Source organism: Chelonia mydas, chromosome 2, assembly GCF_015237465.2.
Source record: "Chelonia mydas isolate rCheMyd1 chromosome 2, rCheMyd1.pri.v2, whole genome shotgun sequence".
In the NCBI taxonomy this organism is placed as follows: Eukaryota; Metazoa; Chordata; order Testudines; family Cheloniidae; genus Chelonia; species Chelonia mydas.
Window position 1 is genome coordinate 250,910,576 of NC_057850.1, and position 17,861 is coordinate 250,928,436.

The following is a 17,861-nucleotide window of genomic DNA, read 5'->3' on the forward strand; positions in this document are numbered from 1 at the left end:
TGATGTTGAAATTTTGTAAGTGGGTTTTTTTAAGTCTAGCAAAAGCCTAAGTTCCAGATGTATTTTCTTTCTTTTTGTTTTTAATAAAATTTTACCTTTTTCAAGAACAGGATTGGATTTTTGGTGTCCTAAGAGGTTTGCGCATGTTGTTTAATTGGCTGGTGGCAACAGCTGATTTCCTTTATTTTTCTTTCTCAGCTCTTCCCTTGGGGGGTGAAAGGGCTTGAGACTACCCCACAGGAAGGAATTTCCAAGTGCGCCTTTCTGGTTTCAAAGGTGGTTTGTTTGTTTGTTGTATTTGGGTGGTGGCAGCATCTACCCATCCAAGGTCAGAGAGAAAATGTAACCTTGGGAGTTTAATACGAGCCTGGAGTGGCCAGTATTACTTTTTAAAAATCCTTGTGGGCCTCCACCTTCTGCACTCAAAGTGCCAGAGTGGAGAATCAGCCTTGACAGCTCCCTAAAACAACCGGGCTATCAGGCACTCTTCTCCAGCATTTGCTTTACACCCCCGTCCCTGAATCCCTTCAAAGTGTCCCCCTATGGTGTCCAGCCACTGGATACCCACAGAAATCTCAGATCCTCTATTCCCAGAGTGTACCTCAGTTTACCAGTTTTACCCTAGACCACCACACCGGCATCACACACAGCCCTTGAGTTATAGTAAAACATAAGGAAATTTACTGAAGAAAGAACAGAGATTCAAACAGAAATAAGTAATGGAAACAAATGGTTACATAAGAAACAAAACAATCAAATGTGAACTAGGGCCTGCGCTTATGACTAATCACCTTTTCTGTCTAAAGTAGATTCCCAACACAAAGCCTCTTGCAGCATTAGCTGCCCCCCAAGGAGCTAGGGCCCAGTCTTGCATGACACACCACCGCACATCAAGGTACCTCCTCAGTGAATAGGTCCAGAGGGTCTTCCTCCACCCTGTGATATACTGAATCAGCCTCTTGTCTTTATTCACCAGAGATCCCCTCAGTGCCCTGTCCTTCCATTTCACTGCCAAGTGCTTTCCATGTTTAGAGTTTGTTTTTGACAGTTTTCTGCTGGCTCTTTTGGGTTGGTGCAATGGTGGACAATGGAACAATACCTGACATAACTGGCTAGCCAGGGAAATGTGACAGCTCCCTCCAGCTTGCATGGGCCATCACCAAGACCTAAAATTCCCTGGTGACTCACTTTCACGCCAAGACCATACGGCATTATTTTCAATGTAGCTACATTATTCCTTAAATATTACCCCTCCACACATCTCGCAATGATTATGAGCATCAATAAGTTACAAGCTTTCTGTAGAGACCTCACATGCTATCTTTTATGGATAAATACTGTGAAAATGGAGTATTAGGTGTAGTGAGTTGGTCAGGTCTGGGGCAGGAGTTGCTTATAAAAAACAGTGAAACCTGTGGCAGTTGGCACCAGTGGGCCTCTGTGTCTGTCTGTGTCAGTCTGGGTTGACAAGGATTAAACACAGTCAACATCTGATGTCTATTCTGAAGCCTGATCGGGGCCTGGGTGATCTGAATCAAGTTCTCAGTGGGCAGGAATCCATCTCTCTCTCCCTCCCTCCCTCTTTTCTCTCCGCCCCTTTTCCTCCCCCCTGGGTTATCTATCAGCTACTTTCCCACCATACTCAAAACACATTACAAATGTAAGAAGGGAAAAATACTTTTGAGATATTTACAAATGAAAGTCTGTGTGGGCGAGAGTGAGACCCTCTCTAAATGTAATGTCTGGCCAGGTACGTAATACACCCTTCGGGCAACGGCAGTGCTGGTGCCATTGCACCAACTAGAAGGACATTGGAGTGTTCGTAGTGATGGTGTGTGAACAGCAGTGTGGGGAACTTTACACTCTGGAAGCAGTGGTCGTGGGTCATGCCATTAATTTATTCCTCCCCTTGAGTCCTGGGTTCTATATTTAGTCTGGGATTTTCCAAGAAAATCAGTCCTCATCCTCTTAGAAAAATGCAGGCATCTAAATACCTTCACCAAAAAATAAATATGAAAAAAGTAAACTTAAGGAAAGGACAAAAGCTGGGTGCAGATAAATACCTGGGGGGTGAATTATGCAACCATCACACCTTCAGATGCTCTGCATAAATACTGCTCAAGGCAGAGCGTGTTTGTCTGGCTGATGGCTAGAGGAAGGAACTAAGAGAGATGAACCAAGACTGCAGTTCCAATTCTACCATGCTGACTAGTTGTTTGAGTATAGATGTGTTTCGTCCCCTCTCTCTGTGGCTCAATTTATTATCCATATGGAAAACGGGCCTAATAATTCCCTGCCCGTTAGAGCTTAATGCATTCATGTTAAAGGCCCTGCCTCCAAAATTCTAAAGTCGGATTGCACGTGGACTTCATTCCGGTAGTGAGCTGTAATACGTTTTACTCCAATGCTTTAACCAACTGGAAATAAGATGAAATTTGTTCTCAGGGTGGGTAATTAACCATTGGACCAACGGCTGCAGTAATGTCACTCTCACTTGGAGTCTATAAATCAAGATTGGATGGATGTCTTTCTAAAAGATACACTCTAGTTCAATCACGAGTTGGGCTAGATGCAGGCACCACTGGGTGACATTCTATGGCATGTCGTGATGGGGCATGCGCCCCACACCGACCCTGGAGGGGTTAATATAGGCAAGAGAGGCCAATTAGCCATAGGCTGCACCCAGTGGGGAGCTGGAACACAATGAGGCTTAACTGGGGATGAAGCTCACCTGGGCAGAATCAGGCAGGGCATCTATAAATAGAGATCTGTAAATCCAAGCTCTGCAAATCTGTCTATCCATGAACCATTTTGGCGGATAAGAGCCAGGCAGGCAGCTGTAAGGAACCATGGTGCAGACCCTCCACCTATCCTGGGTGGGAGGTCTGGGGGGCAGGCACAAGGGCTGGGGTGTGCTTGGGACTCCTGCCCAGGGCAGGTGGAGGGTCCGCTGTGGCTCCCCAGAGCTACCAATCCGGCTCTTACTGTGGCCGGGCTGCAGCTCTGAGCTGTTGTCCTCTCCCCACCGCCCCCAGCCGGAGCTGGAGAGCCACGCTGGCAGCTGTGGAGAGCCTAGGCCCCTCCACCTGCCCTGGGTGGAGGGTCCGAGCAGACCCCCGGGAAGCTCAACAGGTCACACCCCCGCCCTGGCTAGGCCAGCATGGAGCTGAGCCGTGGGGAGCCGCAGCAGACCCTCCATCTGCCTGCGGTGCAGGAGAGGGCTGAGGGCAGCCCCTGGCCATGTCCCCGTCCCCCAGGCTCCCTGCCTGGCTGAGGGCAGGTGGAGGGTCCACAACTCTGCGCGGGGTCCCCACAGCTCTCCCTGATCGGGCTCCAGTGCAGGACGCCTCAGAGCCTCAGCGTGGCCATGGTAAGTAGATATCCGTGGACAATTTATGCAAATACACATTTTTATATCTGCGCAGGGCTCTATCTGTAAAGCGGGGGAGTTGGCAGCAGAGAAGGCCTGTAGTTGCATTCCCTGATACTCTGAGGGAAAGTAGGAGCCTAGAAGAGGCAGTGTAGGAAGCCGTCCAGGGAAGGAGCAGTGTGGGCTGAGGGAATAAAGCCCTGAACTGCTAGGTCGAGGGTTCCTGGCTTGGAACCCAGTGCAGAGGGCGGGCCTGGGTTCCCCTACCAGCCACTGCAGGAGTGGCACGCTGGGGGCAGCCTATTTGGGGACTGCCGGGGACAGTTTGGAAGGAGACTTTGATAACGCCCCAGAAGGGGGGGAACTTCAGTGTTACTTGGCAGAAGGGCTAAGCCGTGAAAGGGAAAACGCCGCAGCTCCGTGAGCGAGAGAGAGGCCCAGAGCGAGCGAGTGGGACGATGGGCTGAGGATCACCAGGACGGGGCCTCAGACCCTGTGGTAGCTAATCCCCAGATGGGCCACTAGGAGGCGCCAGAATGGTAAGCGAGCACTCCCCTGTCACACATGTGTTATGCAGGAAGGCAGACTAGATCAGCATGGCTTTGTAATTTATGAACCAATAAAGGAGACATAAAGCTGAGCTGAAAACTAGTGGCATGGCACATCCAAAGTACAGCTTTAGAGTTGGATATGCTTGGAGCTACACTTACATCTGGTCACCCAGGTTCTTCTGGGAACCTGACATGCAGGAGCATGCTGAAATCTGAAAGACTCAACTGTATAATATCCACCCAGGTAACAGAAACTATTGAACCGTTTGCCACAACCAGGATTAAGAGCCTGGACTGTGCATACATGTCCAGTGACACACTGACGGGAGTATCTAACTGTCCAACACAGCTGTAGTTTTAAGGCATAGAAGCAGCTTGTGTTAGCACAAGCCAGCTCTGCAAGGGTTCATTTGCAATAAACTGTCTTCGGTGTTGTTTGTGTCCTCTCCCGTTTGCAAAGCAGCAAAATGAACTTGCCGCGTCAGCTCAGCTCAGCACAATTTTTAGTTGACAAATCCTCCCCAAGCTGAGCACAGATCATTAAGGTATTTCTAGAGATGCTCTTCCTAGCCTAACCACATGCCCTGGTAACTTTCTTATGGCGATGTCAACGTGAAAGAAAATCCCAGTAGATGTGGAACAAGATCATTCCTTAACTTAAAACACTGAAGTTATTTTCCTGACAGAAGATGCTTTCCATGTTCACCCTCCCGTGTCTGTTAGCCAGAAGCTGCAAACACACAGGAAGCTGAATGGAAAATGTCTTACCCAAGCAAATACCACTGCAAGCATATTTCTCTTCCCTTTAGCATTAACCAGAGGAAAGCTTGGCTACTCAGCTGACACTTGACAGATAATGAAATCCAGATCTCTGGGTCTTACTATTCTTCTTCCATCCCCTTGTCTCCTATGGCCTGCTCTGTGGACCCAGGGAAAGGCTGCTTCAGTGGTGTAGTAGAAGCTATAGGGGGAGGGAGCGAAATAGAGGTCAGAGAGACAAAAGCTGGCTGGGAAGAGGGAGGGGAGATGGGGAGTAAGAAATTGCTTTGTGCAATGCCCTGCTGGGAGATGTAGTCTTTCCGTCAAAAGATTGCATGGCCTGAGATTACTGCTGTTCAGAAACAAACCAATGAATGCCGTCTAGCCCGCTGCATGGGGGGAGATCAGTGTGCCCTTAGCCTTGTCCTTTGTTAATTTAATGGTTCCTACAAGTGGGAAAGGAGGTGTTTTGTTTGTTTTTTTTCTCTTGTGATCCTGTTCAGTAAAATGTTCAATGGGACTAACATGATCCTGTGCAGACTAGTAACCCTGGGACACCTTCCCTTCACCCGCAGTAAACTGGAGGAGACGTTTTAGCAGCCGAAGCAGCTGATACTGCAACTCTAGTGCCGAATTCTCCGCTCACCCAACTTTCGTGACCAGTGCTTCATTTGAAATGGGAGAGGTGCCGGGACTCAAGCAAATGTTTTACTTTCATAACTGACATGCCAAGCCCAGAAGGGCCGGGGCTACGAACTGCCAAGCCCAGAAGGGCCGGGGCTACGAACTGCCAAGCCCAGAAGGGCCGGGGCTACGAACTGCCAAGCCCAGAAGGGCCGCGGCTCAGCCCTGGCACAACTTAAGCACCGGTGCAGACCTACTGACTTCACTGGAGCGACTCCTGAGCCACTGGTCATGGTAGGATCAATTCCAGCCTTCAGGAGTCGAGTTCCATGCAGTCCACTGGGCCTGGCTCTTTTGGATCAGACCTTATGGAACCATCAGTGCTCCATGTGGGCAGTAAGCATCCCAGGGCACTGTCTGTAAGAGCAGATGTTTGCCCTGGTGTCCTTAGCCTAAATTTCCCCTCCTTCCTTATGTGGCATCCTGTGTGTCAGAGCTTCCAGCAGTGAGGGGAGCGTATGTTAATGTTGCTTGGTGTCCAGAGCATGTGAAACCCGTAGGGTTCCCCCAGAGATGAAAGGTATTAGACAGCTCTCCTCCATCCAGCCCCCGCCCCAAATGCTGCTGCCGTGGTCGGCCTCCTTTCCAGATGCTTGTATCCTATCCCTTAGGCCCATTGGTATCAAAAGGTCCGATTCAAGGGCCGAGCAGCCAATTGAAACCGAGGGGCGCTATGAATGTGCTGCGGGGCTGACGATAAGGCAGCACAGCCATGAAGTAACGTGGCCAAACATGGGACTCCGAGAGGTTTATTTTTAAAAGTCAGCTGGCTTGATTCTTCTCGTCCTCCTTAACCCTGCCCCTGACTTCAGCAGCGTCAGCCCCCGCCCCCCCCCCTTTGACCCTGAGAGCAGCATCAGACAAACAGCCTCTTCTCGCTCGCTGCGCTGTGCATTTGCCTTTGTCTGGCTTCGGTGCTGGAGGGGAGGGGAGAGTGAGCTGGATTTGAGTAAACTGGCTTTATTGCGGAATGAAGGCTATTTTGCTAAAAAGTGATGTGACTTTTTGCATTTGTGTTCCCTGCAGTGTTGTGACTTTTCCCCTGACAAACCAGCCAAGCCTCCCTGAGGGCCTGCAGCCCATAAAGCTCAAGGGCAGGAGGTCAGAATACAATGGGGCAAGCGGACAGTGCCAGCAGCAGCCACCGTGTGTCTCTCTGCTGGGAGAGGGGCTCTGAGGCTGCCCAGCTGCAGGACCCAGGAAGCAATCCCTGGAGAAGGCACGGAGTGGACAGGGAATGGGATCACCCACCCTGGCAGATCCTGGAGATGCCCAGTCCATGGAACTGCCAGGTAGTTCAGTGCTGGGTCCTGACTCCCTCGGACCTTGCTCCCCTTGGCAGAGTGCCTGCTACCAGCGAGGGTGCTCTGTGGGCGTTTAATGCTGCCTGATGGGATATCCCCTTGGCCTAGCTGTCCAAGGGCGCCAGATGAGTGCAATACCACAGTGAGCACTGGTCCTCGATTCTACACCCTCCCACGGGAGCTCAGTCTCCATGATATATCTACAGAGAGGCCTCCATGAGGTCTTGGGGAAGTACCAATAATAATACTTAAAGATCTAGTAGTGAAAAGTGCTATATAAGAGCAGAGCTAAGTGCTTTACACATTTACCTCCATTTTACAGAAGGGGAAAACTGAGGCACAGAGCAGTGACATGACTTGCCCAAGTTCTCCAGGCAGAGTAGTGGCAGAGTTGGGAATAGAACCTATATTGGCTGAGTCCTAGCCCAATGCTTTAGCCATTAGCTAGGCCACAGTAGCAGCGCTCCCATAAGTCCCCCTTGTTCTCTGTCAAGTTTTGTCCTGTCCACTGGTTGCTGAACCAGGCTGTGGAAATGTCAGCACAATCAAATGATGGCATTTTCCAAGCTGTGTAATACTCTTTTATAGCACAGAATTCCCCCAGATCTATAGCTCTGCAATGGACAAGTCCTATATAGCATAGGCTATCACAAAGCATTGCAGTATACATGAAGAACAATGCAGGGCAATGTATCATTGACATCAGAAATCCATTTCACTCAAATATTCATGACCCAGTGTGCTGTGGGTATGGGGCAGTCCGATTCTGCAATTAGGGACCAGAGGTACAAAGCAGAATGGAGGCTTGATTTTTGTTTGGTTTTTTAAAATACTTACTTTATTGAGGAGACTGTATAACCTGTCAGTACTGGCTTCCCCCACGAGCTGAGGTCCGGCTGCTGCCCTCGGTCCATGGTGCAATGCCCAGTGATGCCTGGGAAAGCGCAGTAGATCGATTGAGGGCAGCTTATTGTTCTAGGTATCTTCGTAAAGGAAGTATCGACTCACAAAACAAAATCCTCAAACATAGCTGCTTCCTCTGGGGTAAATCTCTAGGCCACAAAACTAGTCTAAGGAGAAGAAAACGATTACATCCAAAGAATGGGGGGATAAATAATTCTTCTCTTGATTATACGCTTGAGCCCTCAGGTGAGGAGCTCTGGTATATTCCCCACTGAGGGAGGCCTAGTATATTGTCCTAGATTCATTGCCTACGTTCCACCATATTCTTCTAGTGCAACGCAATCTCCATGCCCTTGGAGGTTGATAGTCTACCTGGCGTGGATCAAGTCCCAGGGGATGGGCACTATCATCCAGGAGATGGACCGATTCAGCTTATCGGCCAACTCCTCCAGTGTGGTTCCTATGGAGACCCCAGACAGAGATTAAAATTGTCCTTCCCTCTCCAGCCACCTGCCTTGCTGCCCAAACATGAGTCCCACCCCTTCGGCTCAACGGCTCCTGCAACACCTATGCCATAGGGGTAAATGAAAACCCACTGGGTGCAACCTCTCTTGGGGGATGAGATGAGGGAGAAGCTTCCTTCTCATGTACAAAATCAAGATATAGAACTAATGCCTAATAACTGACCACTACTTGACTTGACTCTACTCCTCTAAGTATTCCAGCTACACAGTGACCCCTAGTGCACATCCCTCAGCTGCTGTGTTCACTTCAGTCACATTGGGTGGTTGGGCGCCGTGTCTGGCTGTGGTGGTCTCGGGCTCCCTCCAGAGCTCTGCTCTGCCAATATTCTTCAAGCCCCAGTGGTGCCCACTGCCAGCCAACCCGCCACATTAAAGATCCCATAGTCTGAGGACTACACGCCATTATAACGAAGTAGTAGAGAGCAAGAAAGCGTGGTGAGCTTTGTCACTTGCCCCCAAGCCACTTCGCAGCTCTCACCGCACAAGCACAACCGGACCTATCTAAAGGATAAAGGGTTTCTGTTCTTCTAGTCCAAAGAGGACCCAGTCCACAAGCGGTGCAGCCTGTCCCAAGGATTTTGATTGCTTCTTTCTTTAATCCCTAAATAATGCCCAGGAAATCCTGTAGTGACCTCCAGAGTCATGTTCACGGGAAAAAATAGATAGTACGAAAGAGCACCTATCCTGGGCTGCTGAAGCTATTGATGCTTCTGGAGCATCTTTGTTTCTTCTAGTCACAGATACAGCAAGATGCTAGACCGAGACGACTGCTCTCGCTTATACCCAGGCAACAGCTTCGCCTGGATATGGCCGAGGGGACGTCTACACTGCAGCGAAGGTGTCAGTTCCAGCTCAGGGAGGTGTACGTGGGCTAGCTCTCATTGAGCTAAAGCAATATTTTTAGGAAGTGGCCGGCGGCATGGACTAACCACCAGAGCACAACGCTCTCCGGGATACATGTCGTTGTGGCTACACTGCTCTTTTTAGCATGCTAGCTCCGCCCCGGTCTACAGCAAAAGATTAGGTTGATCCAGCTACATCATTCAGGGGTGTGAAAAACCCACTCCCCGGAGCAACGTAGTTATGCTGCCCTAACCCCTGGTGTAGACAGCACTACCTCCCGTTGACCTAGCTACCACCTCTCGGGGAGATGGATCACTTATGCCGATGGGAGAACTGTAGCATTTCAAGTGTAGACAAGCCTTTAGTCCAGGGGCGGGCAAACTTTTTGGCCTGAGGGCCGCATCGGGTTTCGGAAATTGTATGGAGGGCCGATTAGGGAAGGGGGTCGTGGCCCAGCCCCCACCTCCTATCTGCCTCCCCCCTGGGACTCCTGCTCCATCCAACCCCCCCGTTCCCTGACGGTCCCCCTGGAACCCCTACTCCATCCACACCCCCGTCCCCCTGCTCCCTGTCCCCTGACCACCCCCGGACTCCCGCCGCCCCATCCAACCCCTCCTCTCATTCCCGACTGCCCCCCCGGGACCCCCGCCCTATCCAACCAGCCCTTCTCCCTTACCACCCCCAGAATCCCTGCCCCTGACTGCCCCCTGCCAACCCGTCCAACCCCCCCCGCTCCTTCCTAACTGCCTCCTCTGGGACCCCTGCCCACATTCAACCCCCCACTTCTCCCTGTCCCCTGACTGCCCCCGGAACCCCTGCCCCTGACTGCTCCCTGCCGCCCCATCCAACCCGCGGTCCTTCCTGACTGCCCCCCCCCCCGGGACCCCTGCCCCCACTCACCCCCCCGTTCCCCGCCCTCTGACCACCCCAACCCCTGCCCACGCCCCCCCCTACCCCCCCCCCCGAACTCCCCTGCCCCCTTACCGCGCTGTCTGGAGCACCAGTGGCTGGCGGAGCTACAGCTGCGCCGCCCGGCTAAAGCCGGGCCACGCCGCCACCGCGCAGAACAGAGCACCGGGGCAGGCCAGGCTCTGCAGCTGTGCTGCCCCAGGAGCTCACCCCGCCACCCAGAGCATTGCGCCCCTGGCGAGGTGAGGCTGCGGGGGAGGGGGGACAGCAGGGGAGGGGCCACTAGCCTCCCCGGCCAGGAGCTCAGGGGCCAGGCAGGAGGGTCCCGCGGTCCATAGTTTGCCCACCTCTGCTTTAGTCTCTCATTACATTATGTGGCTGGTGTGTCATAAACTCCTGTGACTCTTCCCCCCCCGCCCCGGCTCACTGTGATCACCTGTCCCCGCTCAGGTAGTAACTTTCAGCCAGGCCTTGTCTTGGAACTAGGAAGGACCCGGTTGGTACTGGTACCTGCAGGGATTGCCCGGTAGTGTTTACTCTGGCATGAAGAGAACTGTGCGTTCCATGGAGTTGCTGGCTGCTCTCCTCGATGGCAGAGGACTCCTACTCTCTCAAAGCTCGAGTGTGTACGTCTACCCAAGCTGGAAAGCACACGTCCAGCTGCAGCGTAGCTGTACCGGGAGAGCAGCCTTTGCTCGCTGCCAGCCAAATTTTCAAAAGCAGCCACTGAGTTCGAGTATCTCCATGTTAGGCGCCCAGCCTAAAACATCTTTCATTCTGCAGCCTAATCTTGGCCCCTCCTCCCGCCCCGGTTTGAAAGAGCCGGCCTTTATGTCTGCTGCATTTCATCCCGAGTCTCAGTCCCAGAGCTGAGCCCTGCTATCGATGGGAGCGATGTTCATGTTAGAACTATGTGGATGATGCCCATCTCTCAGAGCCGGGCTCAGCAGATACATTCCCCACTTCTTTTCCAGAAGCAAAATGCTACAATCGAAATCAGTGCTTTGCACCTGGATACATTCAGCCTGTTTAAGAGTTGGGGCTGATTGGGCTAAACTCCACATTCTTCAGTGGAGCAAATCTCTGGTTGATAATAATAATATCTCACTCTTTACCAAGGAAGTCAGTATCCTTAACACCATTTTACAGATGGGGAAACTGAGGCCTGGGGAGGGAAACTGAATTGCCCAAGGTCCCCCAGAAAACCAGTGACAGAGCCAGGGACTGGACACAAGTCTGAATCCCAGCCACCTTGCCTCCTTCTGTTTACAGCAGGAGTTTTGCTCCACTAATGACTGCAGAATTTGGTCCAGGCTTATCACCTTCCTTTGTGGGCTTTGCTCTATGGCTAGAGGTTGCCCTCACATGTTAAGCTCTCCTCACTTTTCACAGCCGGGAGTGCTTTTTGTTCTGGGTGCATCTGGGGGTGGTTGCTAATGCTCCCCGGTGCCCCCAGCTTTTCCCCCCGCTTTGCACGCCCGGTGGGTCCCTCCCTCATGTGGATTTTCTGGTGCCTTCTCAGATATTTCTTCAGCCTGTACCGTTTCCCACACACCGTGCATTTATAAGCCCCGCCCCTGGAGTGCAGCGTCTGGTGTCTAATAAGGTTTTTCTTCTGAGTGAAGCATTTCCCACACTTGGTGCATTTGCACGGTCCCATCCTGATGTGGATCGTCTGGTGCCTGAAGAGGTTGGCCTTCTGATTGAAGGTCTTCTCGCATTCGGGACATTTGTACGGCTCCTCCCTGGTGTGGATCCGCTGGTGCCTCACGAGGTTCGACCTCTGGGTGAAGCTTTTCCCACACTCGGTGCATTTAAAGGGCTCGCTCATGTGGATTCTCTGATGCCTGATAAGCTTCCTGTTCATCCGGAAACTCTCCCCGCACTCGTTGCACTTATAAGGCCCCTCGCTGGTGTGGATCTTCCGGTGCCTAGTAAGATTCGACTTCTGGTTGAAGTTTTTGCCACACTCGGGACACGGAAATATCCTCTCCGCTTTGGGACTGTTCTTCGTCAAGGGATTTTTCTTGCATTTTGTGTTTGCCCGGCTCTCGGTACATGCACCAGGAGTCCCCTCTTTGCTGGTTCTCTGGCGTTTTCTATGTTTTTTCTTTGGGCTGCAGCTTTCCCCATGTTCGCCATCCGCCCCGGCTCCCTCTTTAATCTGGATCCTCTGGATGATGCTAAGAGATGTCTTTTGACTGAAGTTGCTTTCATGGTCTGCGCTCTCCTGTGGTTCTTCCTTGATGCGGGGTTTCTGGCATGCCGCAAGATTGCCGATCATAGTGACATCCCTCTGGTGTTCGTTGTCCACCCCAGCTTCCTTTGTAGCCTGGATTCCCCATGGAGGAAAGAGAGGCATCTTTGGATTGAATTGGTTGTCATAGTCGGGGTTGGTCTGTGGTTCTTCCTTGATGTAAGAGTTCTGGTGCGCTACTGTAATGATGTCTCTCTCGTGTTCGGGGTATGTGTCTGGTTCCTCCTTAGTCTGGATTCCCCACGGAGCGCTAACAAGGATCTTTGGGCTGGATTGGGTTCCACAGTCAGTACCTTCCTGGGGTCTGTCCTCTGAGTGAGCTCCTGGTATTGTAACGTTCTTCCCCAGGCTAAAACTATCCTCTTGTTTGAAGGCCACGTCCGGTTCCTCTTTAATCTGGATGACCCGGAGAGGCATGCCATTTACATGGCCAGTGGCTTCCTGTAGCCTCTGCTTTGCGTGGTTCCTCTGGTGGACATTAAAATACCTCTTGGTGCTCAAGCTTTTCCCGCACTCGGTGCATATGAATGGCCCGCCGCGGAGGTGGATTTTCTGGTGAGCCACCAGCGTTGCACTCTGGCCAAAGCACCGGCTGCAGTCGGAGCACTTGAAAGGCTTATCCCGTTTGTGTATCTCCTTGTGTGCCGTCAGCGTCCCCTTCTTCACAAAGCTCTTCCCACACTCGGTGCAAGCGTATGGCCGCTTTTCCTTGTGGGTTCTCATGTGGATGCTGAAGTAGATGCGTGTGCTCAGGCTCTTCCCACAGTGGACGCAGATATACGGCCCGCCTTTGGTGTGTGTCTTCCGGTGGGCAGCCAGGCATATCTCCAGCCGGAAGCACCGTCCGCACTCGTCGCACTGGAAGGGCCTCTCTCCGGTGTGGATGCTCTGGTGGGTGGTCAGGTGTCCCCTTGTGGTGAAGCGCCTCCCGCACTCACTGCAGGGGTAGAGCTCCTCTGCTGTGTGGATCCTCTGGTGTCTCTTCAGATTTCCCTTCTTGCTGAAGGATTTCCCGCACTCCAGGCACGTATGCGGCTTCTGGGCCACGCGCTTTGCAGGGTCTTTCATGGTGACACCCGTCAGCATGTGGATGTAATTCTTCTGTGGCTGGGTTCTCTCTGGTAGGCCGGGCAGCTGCTAGGGAGCCGGTGGAGGGGATGGGGAGGGATGGCTGGAAGGTTGGCAAGGGGCGGCTATAGAAAAGTCAAAATGCAGCTGATGGGCCCAGGTTGCTCTGCTGACCGGGAGGAGAGGCTGACAACACGCAGCGCAGATGCTGTGGTGCCGAGGGTCGTGCAGCTAACTGGATGGCTCTGGTTCTTCCTTGGGTTGCATTTTCTCCTGGAGTTTTTTCTTTCAACCCAACAGCAGAGATGTTCTCTTGACTTTCAGAACTCCCTTTCCCTGTTCATTGCGGTGGGGCTCCTGTTCTCATCGTATGCCTCAGTCAGTCTTCGAGGTTTAGCATGCTGGATTAAAGCAAAAAGAAAGTCCAGATATTATTCCATGTGCTACTGATAACATTGCTTGTGTTTGTGTGATGGCTGCCATCTTGACGGACACACCAGGGATTGAACCAGGAACCTCCAGAGCTAAAAGCCTGAGCCACTACAGCTTACATTAAAGAGCAAAGGCTCTGGAGGTGCAGCTGAAACAGATTCCTCTCCTCTGTGGATCAGTCGCTGCGGGGGATGTGTAACACACACTCACCAGGGGATTACAGGATCTCAAGACAATTTACAAATGTTAATAAATTAAGCCTCACAATAACGATTATGACTTGCCTCATTATTCAGATAGCCTCTCTGTGCCTCCATTTTCCTAACCTTTTCAAAAGTTAGGATAAAATCAAAGTTGGCAGCATTTGCAATATTAATACTTGGCACTTTTCCTTGGCAGATCTCAAAGCACTTTGTAAAGGCAGGGCAGTATCATCACCTCCATATTACAGATGGGGAAACTGAGGCACAGAAAGGTTAGGTGACTTGCCAAGGTCACACAATGTGGCAGTGGTGGAATCTAGGTGCTCTGCCCTGTCCACTGGACAAGTTCGGACCATTGAACCACAGGCCCACTTATACATAGGAAATCATTTCCTAGAATTCCAACAAGAAGGGAGGCCTGAAGGCAGAAGTGAGGAAGGTATGGTTACTGGAGGATGCTACCACCAAGGGGACGGGAAGTTGGGGATGCTGTTGCTGAGGTTACAGGTTGCTGGGGGATGCTGTCGCCACAGGGATAGGACAGGACATTGGGGATGCTGTTCCTGAGGGGAGAGGTGTTGTTGTGGAGGGGGCTAAGGGAGCAAGAAGTAGGAAAGTAACTACTGCTTTAAAGGCAGGGAAGCGGGAAAATGGGCGATTTCTAAATATCTGGATACAGCAGTGAAAGTGCAGACGAGGTACACATATTGCGCTGCTGATTGGGTGGAGCGGTTGCCAATGTACAGTGCTCAGATACCAAGGGTCACAAGGGTAACTGGCTGGATAAACAGACGGAAAATGCAGAAGAGAACTATTTTTCATTCAGTTACATGGACGGCAATTCCGCCTTCAGGTAAAGCAGCTCAGCTCCCGCTGAAATTAATGAGATTCATAGAACCATAGAACTGGAAGGGACCTCGAGAGGTCATCTAGTCCAGTCCCCTGCACTCGTGGCAGGACTAAATATTATCTAGACCATCCCTACCAGGGGTTGGTCTAACTTGCTCTTACAAATCTCCAGTGATGGAGATTCCACAGCCTCCCTAGGCAATTTATTCCAGTGCTTAACCACCCTGACAGTTAGGAAGTTTTTCCTAATGTCCAACCTAAACCTCCCTTGCTGCAATTTAAGCCCCCTGCTTCTTGTCCTATCCTCAGAGGTTAAGAAAAACAATTTTTCTTCCTCCTCCTTGTAACAACCTTTTACATATTTGAAAACTATTATCATGTTCCCTCTCAGTCTTCTCTTTTCCAGACTAAACAAACCCAATTTTTTCAATCTTCCCTCATAGGTCATGTTTTCTAGACCTTTAATCATTTTTGTTGCCCTTCTCTGGACTCTCTCCAATTTATCCACATCCTTCCTGAAATGTGGTGCCCAGAACCGGACACAATACTCCAGTTGAGGCCTAATCAGCGTGGAGTAGAGCGGAAGAATTACTTCTCATGCATTTGCAGGAGTGTTGTAAACAAGACATCCTAGAAGGATGTTCGCTTTTTTTTTTTTTTTTGCAAGTGTTACACTGTTGACTCATATTTAGCTTGTGATCCACTATGACCCCAGATCCCTTTCCACAGTACTCCTTCCTAGGCAGTCATTTCCCATTGTGTATGTGTGCAACTGATTGTTCCTTCCTAAGTGGAGTACTTTGCATTTGTGCTTATTGAATTTCATCCTGTTTACTTCAGACCATTTCTCCAGTTTGTCCAGATCATTTTGAATTTTAATCCTATCCTCCAAAGCACTTGCAACCCCTCCCTGCTTGGTATCGACCACAAACTTTATAAATGTACTCTCTATGCCGTTATCTAAATCACTGATGAAGATATTGAACAGAACATCATTTGTCCCTGCATTAGTAGCACTGCTGTATGAACTGAATTGAATATGGTATTACATAGGACAATAATAGAGACAATGACCTGGAAAGCTTTAATTAAAAAAACAAACAGAAAACACCCTCTTCCAAGCAGAACCCTGGTTTGATTCTGGTGTGTGTACTTAAAGATCTGTTTCTATCTGGGCCAGCAACGGAGGTGACTTGATCATAGCCCAGAATTCCCTCCTGAGGGTATTTCAGTCTAGCAGACAAAGGCATAACAAGATCCCGTGGCTGGAAATTGTGTCAGTAAAGTTCAACAGCATATTTTGACCAGTGAGGGTAATTAACATGGGAAGGGATTAGCAGCGGTAATCTCTCCATCTCTGGAATCTTTAAATGAAGACTGGATGTCTTGTTAAGAGATATGCACAACCCACCCATTACTGGACTCTACAGGGATCAGTAGGTGAAATTCTCCGGCCTGTGTTATGCAGGAGGCCAGACTACACGATCACGATGGTCCCTTTCTTTGGAAACATTTGAGCTGCCTTTTAGTTTTGGCAAATGCCAGACAGCTCCCTTCTTACTAAATTTGGACCAGATCAAAATAACAAATCCCCACTGATCTTTTCTAGTATCCAGATCACAGAGGGCCAGACTCTGCCCTCAGTTACAACTCAGACGCCCCACTGATTTGGGGTTGAATTGAGGGCAGAATTTGATCCCTCCCCCGGGGAAGGGGGGAGCGTCCTCCTTTGGGCTAGGATGTGAAATACCCGCACGAGCCGTTTGCTGAAAGGGTCTTACCTGAGCAGTCCATCCCTGCAGGCATTTTCCTCCCCGGGAACCCGTGTGACAACATGGTTTGTGACTTGGCTGCAACTTGTGTTGCAATCGCAGCTGCTGCTGACCGAGAGGAAGTCTGTGCCCGGTGCGGTGAGAGCTACCGGAGGAAGGGTGAAACGAAACAAAGACCAGCAGCGAAGGGTGAGCGCAGCGCCGGGGGAGAGGCTGGACTCTGCAGCCGGACAGGCCCCGGGCTGGGTTTCCGCGCGGCTGCGATCCCGGGCACGGGCGGGCGGCGCGAGCGGGGTGGCGGAATCTCACCCCCGCGTCCTTTCTTCTGCACCGTTAGCTTTGCGGGGACTCGGGCTCGCTTGGAATGGTCCCAGGCTCGCAGAGCCTTCTGGGAATTGTAGTTTCTCCCAGAAATCCCGCTGGCCCTGGCACGACGCCCCTGGGCTGCACGGGGAGAGGAGCAGGCCCCTGGAGCTAGTCCGGCCCAGCGTGTTTGCCTTCCTCGCACCATGCTGCAGACAGGCCGCTGTCATCCAGTGCTCAGTGTCCCCCCAGGACTTGAAGGGGCCATGGCCTGAGGGATTCAATAGCTTCTGATCCACAGCATGGGAGCTGTGCACCCCAATAGCAGCTCCCTGTATGCCTGCGGGGCAGGGGGAGTACCACGATATTGGTGTGTAAATATTGGGGACCCTGTCAGCACCTTCCACCGACCAGATTAGCTAGATAAAGAATGATTTTACAGACAAGGACACTGAGGCACGGAGCTTGTGGGGGATGGATTCTGCAAGGTGTTACTGGACAGCAGCAATTGGGGTAAATAACCTCACTGGCTGCAAGGCTGAGCTGAGCTTGGTAAGTTTATGGAGAGGATGGTATGATGGGACTGGCTAAAATGGCATGTAGCCGATCCGCGACTGCTAGCAGCAAATATCTCCAACAGCCAGTGATGGGACACTAGATGGGGAGGGCTCTGAGTTACTACAGAGAATTCTTTCCCTGGTGTCTGGCTGCTGGGTCTTGCCCACATGCTCAGGGTCTAACTGATCTCCATATTTGGGGTCAGGAAGGAATTTTCACCCAGGTCACGTTGGCAGAGACCCTGAGGTTTTTTCACCTTCCTCAGCAGCATGGGGCACAGGTCACTTACAAGTTTACATTAGTGTAAATGGTGAATTCTCTGTCACTTGAAATCTTTAAACCATGATTTGAGGACTTCAGTAACTCAGCCAGAGGTTCTGGGTCTATTGCAGGAGTTGGTGGGTGAGGTTCTGTGGCCTGCCATGTGCAGGAGGTCAGACTAGATGATCTTGATGGTCCCTTCTGACTTTAAAGTCTATGAGAGATGCCGACCATGAGAGCTGAGGTCAGTCACCACTGCTCAGAACTCCTCATCGCTTCCTGGAGCAGGCCCTCAAGGATCAGACAAACCC

At 51.2% G+C, this 17,861-nt stretch overlaps 1 protein-coding gene across 1 annotated transcript; it reads right to left on the reverse strand.

Moving 5' to 3' along the window:
• Positions 1-9,912: 9,912 nt before the first annotated feature.
• LOC102936602 (zinc finger protein 260) lies at positions 9,913-16,584 on the reverse strand. Its single transcript, XM_027828866.3, has 2 exons — positions 16,438-16,584; positions 9,913-13,573 (listed from the first exon to the last, which is right to left on the reverse strand). The coding sequence occupies exon 2, from the start codon at positions 13,188-13,190 to the stop codon at positions 11,196-11,198; it is 1,995 nt and encodes a 664-aa protein (XP_027684667.2). The 5' UTR covers positions 13,191-13,573; positions 16,438-16,584; the 3' UTR covers positions 9,913-11,195.
• Between the last annotated feature and the right edge of the window lie 1,277 nt (positions 16,585-17,861).